This window comes from Amblyomma americanum, chromosome 2 (assembly GCF_052857255.1).
Source record: "Amblyomma americanum isolate KBUSLIRL-KWMA chromosome 2, ASM5285725v1, whole genome shotgun sequence".
NCBI lineage: Eukaryota > Metazoa > Arthropoda > Arachnida > Ixodida > Ixodidae > Amblyomma > Amblyomma americanum.
Window position 1 is genome coordinate 105,499,778 of NC_135498.1, and position 10,632 is coordinate 105,510,409.

The 10,632-nt window shown below is 52.4% G+C and overlaps 1 protein-coding gene across 1 annotated transcript; it reads left to right on the plus strand.

Annotated features, from left to right (window-relative positions):
* The first annotated feature begins 657 nt into the window (after positions 1-657).
* On the plus strand, positions 658-2,492 carry LOC144119965 (organic cation transporter protein-like). Its single transcript, XM_077652461.1, has one exon. It carries the CDS (start codon positions 666-668, stop codon positions 2,490-2,492), a length of 1,827 nt encoding a protein of 608 aa, XP_077508587.1. The 5' UTR covers positions 658-665.
* Positions 2,493-10,632: the final 8,140 nt, after the last annotated feature.

Genomic DNA, 10,632 nt, shown 5'->3' on the forward strand with positions numbered 1-10,632 from the left:
AAGACGCAAAGCTAGAGCCACGCTCGACCATGTAATATGGGAATGCCCTCGTACTCCCCCTGGGGCTCTATCAATAAAAATCCAAGGACTAGTGGGAGACCCATCTACTCATCTGCGATCCGGGAACTCAAGCAAAGATAATCAAACTGGCCCGATACGCTGCCAGCGCGTACGAGGTGCTGGCTGCCGCCTAAAGTAGGACTGTTACCTCCACAATGTGGAAATTAATTTACTCATGATGATTATGGTGTACCTTAAAGCACGACTGAGGTGTCCATTGCCTCAGGGGGCCAGTTATGCGCATTTCCTTTGCTTTCGAAGCTCCCGCTCTTCATCGGTTTCGGCGCAGCTCCGGAGCCGCTGAAAGTCACTGAAGGTCACAACAACGAAGTCGACGAAACTTGCGGAACATGGCGTAATAAAGCTTTCGCTTTAAAAATGGTCCGTGTTTAGCCTCTAAATTCATGCCGTGTATTTTTTATCGCCCATGGTAAGGAAGAAGAAGAGGCTGAAGAGATAAGAAGCCGAAAAAGAGTCTCGTGTATCGCGTGCACTCGTGCGTCCGATCGAAGCCAGCAACCGTGCCCTGGGCTCAGTACCTCTGAGAGCGACCTGAACACGAAGACCTGCCGGTTCACGCAGTGGTTCGCGATAAAGTGGCTGCTATGGCGCCGGAGAAGCACGTGGAGAAAGAGCCCAGTAAAAGCAAGGCCACCGATTCAACATGGCGATCACCGGGCAGCGGATCCTTTTACCAGGTCAGCGATTTGGACCGGGAAGAGGCTCAGCAGGGCACCAACGTCATCGGACATGGCGACTTCCAGCGGCTCATATTCGGCTTCACCATCGTGGCCCAGATGGTCCTGCTCTGCCACACCAACGTACTGTCGCTCATCACCACCCCAGTGGACCACTGGTGCAAGCCGTCACCACAGTTCGCCAACATGCCAACTGCGCTCTGGAAGAACGTCGGTATACCCGTCGACGAAGTGGGCCGCTACAGCCAGTGCCGAGTGTACGTCCGGCCCGGAGGCGGCCCCAACGACACGGAGACCTTCGCGTGCAATACGTGGGACTACGATCCCGATCGAGAACTGAAAAGTGCCCGGAGCTTCTGGTACCTCGTGTGCCATCGTACCTGGCTTCTGTATCTCGGCAAAGGCGTCTTCATGAGTGGTGCGCTATTCGTGGTCCCGTTCATGGGTTATCTCGCCGACACCGAGGGCCGCAAACCAGTCATCGTGGGCTCATCTTTCATTCTCTTGCTGACCGCTGTCGCCAGCTGCTTCACCGAGGCGTTCCTGGTCTACCTGGCGCTGATATTTGTCAACTCCGCCTGTGCCAGCACCGTACACATTGTCACCGTGACCCTCCTCTTCGAAGTGGCGCCGCAGGAGTACCGCACTTTCCACACGCGCTTCGGTAGCTCCGTGGGCGCGTTCTTCGGCGAGCTGCTGTTTGCCGTCGTCACCGCCATCCGGCTTGATTGGTTCCTGCTCCAGCTCCTCGTCATGGCACCCACGCTCCTGCTCCTCTCGGCCACGTTCGCCGTGCACGAGTCTCCCCTATGGCTGCTCACAATGTCCAAAGTGAAGGAGGCGGAGGAAGTCATCTACGCGGCGGCCAGGATGAACGGCGTGCCGCGTATCCAGGCCATGCAGGCTGTCGACCGAATCAAGTTCGAGATGAACAAGGCGAACGTGCCCTTCGCACCAGCGGGGCCTTCTTCTTTGCTGGGCCCCGGGTCGATGTGCGGCAGGGCTGCCGCCGTATTCGCCAATACGTTTACCGTCATGCTTGCGTACTACTCTGTGACATGGAACCCTAAGCTAGGCGGCAGCCTCCTGGTGAGGATTATCTCGACGATCCTCCTGCCGCCCACCTATCTGGTGATGTACCTCGCTCTCAACACTCTGGGTCGCCTGCAGCTCATGCTCGTTCTCTTTGCGATGCTTGGCGCCTCGGCAATGTTCGGCGTCGTCACCTATGCCAAGCCTTCCGAGTTGTTCTACGCTCTGGGGATCGCGGCCAAGTGCGTGGAGAGCGCTCTGGTTCCGACGAACTACCTTTTTATGGCCGAGATGTTCTCAAGCTCTGTTCGCAGCGCCGTCATATGCGGCGCCTACAGGTGCGGCCGTATTGGCGCCGTGTTTGCTTCGGTGCTGTCCCTGTTACAGCAAGCTGGGCGAGAGGACGTCGCGTTCGCCGTCGTGGCCGTGATCGTTTTCGCCGGTCTGCCTGTCTTGATGAGCCTGCCCGAGACGAGCGTCGGACGTTCTACCGCGTTTTCGGCGTCGTCCGATGCCAAGGAAGCCAGGGACCTCCTGAACATGATGCAGAACACGCTACAGCCGCGAAGGACAAAATCGAAGCGCCGCCAGAAGCCCACCAACGCCCCGCAACAAAACCGCCGCCGGGAGTCCACCAACGCCCCGCAAGAGAAGCGCAAGGTGAAAAAGCAGAACAGTCGTATGCGCTCGTCCCAGATGTGACACCATTGGTTTATTTGTAATTCTCGATGAACGTGTCGAGAAAATATTTCTGGATAGGTGCTGCTTATGTAAATAGAGACAACTTAAGGGGTTGAGTAATTGATGCTGGCAGAAACTATTTGGGTGGGTTTCTGGTTTACTGGTAATTAACATTAGGCATATATACAAGTTTACTTTTCAGTTAGCACATGCGCACTGTGAGGAACGGCTCAGTGCTCATCACAAGACTCAAAATATAATTGTGCGCGTGCTATGCATCCAATGTAACGTTTTAGTTCGCTTTGTACCGCCTCTCCTACGTACTCGGAACACCATGCTTCAGTTATGAGACAGTCGGGCTCGGAACGAACGTGTGTGTGAAGTGGTCTTGGAGGGGGACAAACACCAAGTCAAGGAACCCTTCTGGCTGTGAGCGATGTTGGTGTTAACCAGCAACGACACCGCAGTGCTAACTTCACCGTCTGGACTACACTAACTTTTGGGTTTCCCTGCTCATGGGATGTATACGTGCTTTAGCGAACTATCGCGGATAATTTTTGTTCACAGCCGCCCGAGTTTCCATCTTCCAATGAACTGACAAACCAAGGAACTATTGTAGTGTGTGCTTGGTTTTGTTTGCCTGTCTCGTAGTGCGGTTGTCTACTTTTTATGGCAGGGCGTCATTGTGTAACAAATATAAGCTGTAGTTTACTCTGTTTTCTTTGAGTTCGCCTCACATTTTTAGTGGTGGGGTGTGGGGGACGTAAACAGTACTTTAGTACGAAAAGACCTAGCGTCTCGTCCAATAGCATTCAAAAGTCGAGCCGCGAGGCAGAGTTTAAGTGGAGATTTTGGGGCATCACTATATACGTGCTGCTTTCTAGGGATGCAAGAGTGGCTATTCATGGCTATCTAGCGTATCAGCTGTGTATGCCAAAAGAAGTGTTATGAATAAGCACTTGAATTATTGTGCTTGCACTTTGCGCACTGGCAGTGTCGCAATGATAGCATCCTAAAAGATGTCCAGAAATACGTCCCGTACAATTACTCCTCAACGAAAAGCGTACCTAGAAATTCTAGACAATTGGATTTTTTTTTACCCTGAAGTTGTTTATGAATGCAATTTTTTTCTCTCATCTTAAGATGGCACCGTAACAATCCATATATCCGCAGATCACTCCTCGAGACGCTTGTAGTCTTCTCATATTGTCAAATACTCACCACATTGGTTTTCTTTGGCAGTCTTAACTACTCGGTGCAAGTGCAGGACAAACTTTAAAAGCAAAATTTTGCTAACCGTCGGAAGGTTAGACCAATCCCATCAATACTGTCATCGAGAAACGGTTGGCGTAAGCAGGGCTGGCTTACTTGCTTTAATTAGACGCGCAAGACGTTGGGACGCGCAAGGCAGCAGGCAGCACGAGAGATGATGAAGACGAAGCATCTAGTCCCGAGATGGCTCAAGGCTTTCCAACTGCCAGGAAATGCAGTTTAGCCGCTGTATAGCGCCACTAGAGTAGTTAGTAGAGTACCATTGCTCCCCCTTTCTTGAAGACACCAACTCCGTGTGGTAGCAATTGCAGGCAGGACCACAAGGGTAGTCGCACGTGTCCGACGTGTGGTGTAGACACGCGCGAGGGGCTAGCGGGCGTGGCACGGCTTCATCGGAGCGACGTGGACAACTTCGGAGGTCGGCCGTCTAGAAGAGCGAACTGTTCCTTGGGAGAGAACTTCGTAGTTAACTTGACTGAGCTGGTGGAGCACCTCGTAGGGGCCAAAGTATCTGCGTAGAAGCTTCTCAAAGCGTCCCCGCATGCGGATTGGGCTCCACACCCAGACTTGTTCGCCGGGCAGGTAACGCACATTCCGATGGCGGAGGTTGTATCGCCGAGCGTCGTGAACTTGCGGGTACCGGATGCGCTGTCGAGCAAGTTGGCGGGCGGCCTCAGCGTAACGAACAAATTCGGCAGCGCCCATAACAGAGGGGGTAGCGCTAGCTGGAATCAGCACTGCATCCAGCATGGTTGTGGCTTCGCGACCATGTACTAAATGAAATGGAGTGAAGCGTGTCGTTTCCTGGACCGCAGTATTATAAGCAAAGGTGACGTAAGGGAGTATGGCGTCCCAGTTCCGGTGGTCCGCGTCGACATACATAGAAATCATGTCGGCGATCGTCTTGTTGAGCCGTTCGGTGAGGCCGTTCGTTTGAGGGTGGTAAGCGGTTGTTTTGTGGTGACTGGTGCCGCTTAGGCGCATAACCTCCTGCGTAAGGGCCGAGGTGAACGCTGTTACCCTGTCAGTTAAACCGATGGTGGGTGACCCGTGACGAAGCACAATCATATTGAATGAAAAAGTTCGGAATTTCGTCCGCAGTACTACGGGGAAGAGGTTTAGTCTCACAGTATCGGCTGAGGTAGTCGGTGGCGACCACAATGTAGCGGTTACCCGGAGAGGACTCCGGAAATGGGCCGAGTATGTCCATGCCAACTTGGTGGAAGGGGACCTGAGGCGGATCAATAGGCTGGAGTAGGCCGGCTGGCTTAGTCGGCGGCGTCTTGCGACGCTGACACTCGCGGCAAGTTCTTACATAACGATTCACAACTGCAGCAACCCTTGGCCAGTAGTATTTTTGCCGTATTCATGCCAAAGTTCGACAAAAACCCAGGTGACCAGAGGATGGGTCATCATGGCTCGCATGCAGGACTTCGTCGCGAAGGGCCGTAGGCACGACGAGTAGATAGACAGCTTCTGCTGGACTGTAGTTTTTCTTATACAGGACGCCGTCACGTAAGCAGAACGACAGCCGCGCCAAAAGATTCGCGGGGGAGACAGTGCGCTTCCTTCTAGATACTCAATGAGGGGCCGTAGTTCGCTGTCGTCCCTTTGGTGTTGAATGAGGATGGACGTGGAGATGGCACCAAGAAAAACAAAATCGTCGTCGGGGTCAGCTCGGTTGTCCTCGATAGGAGAACGACACAAACAGTCGGTATCACTGTGCTTCCTACCAGACTTATAGACGATGGTGACATCGAATTCCTGAAGTCGAAGGCTCCAGCGTGCAAACCGTTCCGAGGGATCTTTGAGGTTCGCCAGCCAAAACAGCGAGTGGTGGTCGTTACGACCCTGAAAGGGCGGCCATATAGGTACGGACGAAATTTTGTTTGCCTCAGATCTTGACAATGTGCGGCTCGCGTATGCGATTACGCGTTCGAGACCATCCTGCCTCTGCACAAGGACCGCACCGAGGCCGATGTTGCTGGCGTCTGTGTGTAGTTCACTGTCGGCTGACTTGTCGAAGTGTACAAGGATGGGCGTACTTTGGAGACGAGTGCGGAGGTCTTCAAAGGCTTGCTGTTGCTCCAGGCCCCAGAAGAACGGTTCGGAATCTTTCGTGAGCCGCGTGAGGGGCTTAGCGATCTGGGAGAAGTTCTGCACAAAACGCCAATAATAGGCGCAGAGACCCATAAAGCGGCGCACACTGCGCTTATCGGTGGGCACAGGAAAAGCAGTCAAGGCAGCGGTCTTATCGGGGTCTGGACTAACCCCTTTAGCGCTCACGATGTGGCCCAGAAACTTCAACTCTTCGAAAGCGAAGAGACACTTTTCGGGCTTCAGGGAAAGACCGGTCGACCGAATTGCTTCGAACACAGCGCGCCGGCGTCTCAGCTGCTCTTCGAACGTGTCAGAGAAGATGATAACGTCATCCAAGTACACGAGACAGGACGTGACAAGAACGGTGTCCATCATCCTCTGGAAGGTTGCAGGAGCCGAGCACAGGCCGAAAAGGAGCACCCGGAATTCGTACAGACCGTCCGGTGTAATAAAGGCGGTCTTTTCCCGGTCACGCTCGTCCAGCTCGATTTGCCAATAGCCGCTTCGTAAATCTAGCGATGAGAAGTACTTGGCGTGGCGCAGCCGGTCCAGGGAGTCATCAATACGCGGGAGAGGATAAACATCCTTTTTAGTGACTTTGTTTAAACGTCTGTAATCAACGCAGAACCGTGGGGTTCCATCTTTCTTTGCCACTAGAACAACAGGCGACGCCCACGGGCTCGTCGTCGGTAGTATCACGTCGTCCTTGAGCATTTCTTGAACTTGGCGGCGATTGGCATCGCGCTCCTTCGAAGAGATCCGGTAAGGCGGCTGACATAACGGCCGTTGGTTGGCGTCAACTATAATTCGGTGCTTTGTGAGCGGTGTCTGCCTAACCTTGGAGGTCGAGGCAAAGCAGTCGCAGAAAGACTGGATAACGCTTTCCAAGCAGCGTTTCTGGTTAGTTGGGAGGTTTGGGTTCACGTCAGTGTTTATGGGAGTGGTCGGTTCCTCCACTGATGCCGGGGCTCCGGACAAAGCGTGCTGTCCCGCGAATTCGCTGAGTTCCTCGAAATACGCAATAGCTGTTCTGCCAGGCAAACACTGAGGCTCACAACTAAAATTGGTCACCAAGAGTTCTGTTCGGCCCTTGTTCAGTTCAACAATTCCTCGAGCAACACAGACTTGCCGACCAAGGAGCAGCGATATGTTGGTTTCAGCGATGCCACGAATTTTGGTGCTGTTATCGCACTCTACAGTAACAAACATGCTGGATCTTGATGGAATCAAAACGTGGTCGTCACAGACGCATAACTTAGCCCTGCGTGACTCGGTATCGTCGTCGACAGGGCCTTGGGTGGAAAATGACACGATTAGCTCCTGGAGGTTGATAACGGCACCGTACTCTTGAAGGAAATCCAAACCGAGTATGAGGTCTTTGGAGCACTCGGGTAACACAGCAAAGCAGCCAGGGAAAGTAACACAGTGGATATGGATTCGCGAAGTGCAGACACCGATCGGAGTTACCACGTGGCCACCAGCTGTCCGGATCTGCGGCCCAGACCAAGGGGTCAGAACCTTCCTCAAGGCCGTGGCTAACCGTCTGCTCATTACCGAAAAATCGGCGCCGGTATCCACGAGTGCGGTAACGTCGTGGTTGTCGGCGGATACCAGAATTTCGGCGGAGGCCAGTCGGTCGCAGCGCGTCGTCGAGGTCGTCGGGTCAGGTCGTCGTCAGTCGGAGGGTCGCGGCGAATCGTCGGGTGTAGGCTCTTGACTCGGTCCAGTAGCGGCAGCCCTACCCCCGGAGGACGCCGTCTTTAGTTTTCCCGACGGGGGGACGTACCTCTGAACTGGTCAGAATATGACGGGCCGCCGGGCGAAGAGAACCGCTTTGGGGATGGCGATCGGGACTGGCGTCGCTGCGACGTCGAAGATTGTACATTATCAGCCAAGTACTGTTCCATATCTCGTGGTCTTTCACCGTAGCATGGTCGAGGTGCGTCAGGTGAAAACCACCTTAAACCCATCCTGCGCTAGGGGCAGTGGCGGAGGATGTGGCCGGGCTCTCCGCAGTGGTAACAAAGCGGACGATTGTTTGGCGTACGCCAAACGTGCGCTTTGCTCAGGGGGTCCTGAACTCCTGCGGCACGGAGGGTGCTGTTGCGATTGGCTCCTGCAGGTATGGCACAGGAGCGATGGGGGAAAAGGCTCGCATCGCTGGCCGGGGACTTCGTGTAGCGCCTCGCTGTACGTCATAACGGAGGGCGCCGGGTGTGGAGTTGGGGGTGGCTGCACAACTCGTCGGATTTCTTCGCGGACCAGGTCCGTTACGGCAGCGACGCTGACCTGTGGAGCTTCAAAGCGAAGTTTCGCCAGTTCCTCGCGCACCAGGCTTCTTACAACCTCCCGAAGGTCCTCGGCGGGCAGCGACGTAGGCGTGTACTGGGACTGGGAAGCGGCTGCTACAGTAGCCTGACGTCCGTAGTGGGCGCCCCGTTTCTGTAGAGAGCGCTCGATACCCATTGCCTCCTTGGTGAAGTCGGACACTGTTCGTGGCAGGTCACGGACCAGTACGGCAAACAGCTGCTCTTTTACGCTACGCATTAAGTGGCGTACCTTCTGGGCTTCGGGCATAGCAGGGTCGGCCCGATTGAACAGTCGGGTCATGTCCTCGATGAACATCGCGACGCCCTCGTTCGGCTGCTGTGATCTCGAGCGCAGGGCGATTTGAGCTTTCTCTTTTCTTTCACTGTTGGTAAATGTCGCTAGCAGCTCTCGACGAAAGGCGTCCCAGGTGGTAAAGGAAGCTTCGTGGTTCTCAAACCACGTTTTGGCCGAGTCTTGCAGCGCAAAGTAGACGTTGCGCAGCTTGCGCTAGCCGTCCCACTCGTTAAAACCCGCCACTCGATCCAAGCTGGCCAACCAGTCTTCGACGTCCTCGAACCTGTCCCCGTGGAATGGTGGCGGCGATCGAGGTGCGTGAAGGACAAATGGCGGGGCATTCCCGGAGTGATGACTTGTCTGGCTAGCCGCGGTGGATGTCATGGCCCTTACCGGCGCTGCCAGTTGGCCGAACTCGGGGTGTAGGCCTCGAAGGCGGCGGCTCGCCTCGTGGAGTGGTGTTGTAGCCACGCGTTGAGAGCTGACGTCAAAGGTGTCCTCGAGGTCAGCGTACATAGGCCGTTACCCAGCACCGCCACCAAATATGTCACCGAGAAACGGTTGACGTAAGCAGGGCTGGTTTATTTGCTTTAATTAGACGCGCAAGACGTTGGGACGCGCAAGGCAGCAGGCAGCACGAGAGATGATGAAGACGCAGCATCTAGCCCCGAGATGGCTCAAGGCTTGCCAACTGCCAGGAAATGCAGTTTAGCCGCTGTATGGCGCCACTAGAGTAGTTAGTAGCGTAGCAATATTTTCATGACATTAAGGTATAATACTCCACAGTTGCCTCATGAAGTGATGTGCAAGAAAGCTGAATAGCGACAATCTGTTTTCATCAAGCGGTCCCCATCTTACAAACTTTTTTTATTAAGATTCGCCCTGCATCGTATTTGTCACTCAGATTTTATGAAGAAATGTGCTGCTCCTCTAGCGTCGTAAAAAATTAGCCGCTTTAGTGCATCCCATTCTGCAACGAAATACGGTAAAGTTAGAAGATGTGTCTGTATTCTCAAAATAAATAATGAACTATATTTATCTATTCATTAAATAGTTGCATCACCTGTGCAGGCATTATATACGAGGGGCTTCAGAAAGGTTAACAAAACATAGAACAGAAATTTCACTCATTTTTGCTGGGAGCACAAAAGAAGCTTATAAAACGTCTTAAGGTTATTGTAAACTCTTTGTTACTCTCACCACCTGGCGTACAGTTTACGTACTTTCTATTTGCTCCCTTCCCTTGAATGAATTTCATGAGGTGTGTACTCTTTACTGCAGTTGTAGTGCCATTATATGTCATTCTCCTATGCTGCCGGGTCTAACTATGCAAACCTCCTTATTAGCTTTAAAAGGCCTACTGCCTGTCAGACTGCATGTGTTTGAAATAGCATTAAAATCATCATATCATCATTATTCATTCTTTAACCAACTACAGGTCCAGCTTTCTCGGGCAACAATTTTGAAAATTGGAAAATTGTAAGACACTGTTATGCAAATATTTAAGGCACTGGTCCATTATTTTAATATGTAGCAAAATCATTTGAATTGTTTCCAGTGATCGCATCGAACAGTTAAGACTGCTATAGAAAACCAATGGGGGAATACTTTTGACGATAGCAAAAACATGAATAGAAAAAAATACAAGACTGTCTTCAGGTGATCTGCGGAGATATCGATAATTCATTTTCGCTCTCAACGCAACACGAACGGGACACAAGACGAAGGACTAGCACAAACAGCGCCTGTTTGTGCTAGTCCTTCGTCTTGTGTCCCGTTCGTGTTGCGTTGGGAGCGAAAATGAGCACTTACCAACTCGGCCAAATTTCCGCCTTGCTGAACGATATCGATAATTGCCGTGAAACCTTACATTATATGCAAAAATTGCGTTCATCAATGGTTTTCCGCTCAACAATGCTTTTGTTCAGAATTTCTGGGTATGACTCTTGGCTACAGCATTTTAAAATTGATTGAATATTTTGTAGCCGATCGCAGTTAACGTCAACTAATGATCAAATTACTCGTTTAGTGAAGTTTAATGAAGTAGTCCGCAAGGGTTAGTGCTCGAACCCTTTCTATTAATTCACTTCCAACAATGCTCTCGCATGAGTCGTATCATTATGCGCGTATCGCGATGTTGTGACACTCTGCCTATGTACTACTTAAGCAACATTACCACATAGGC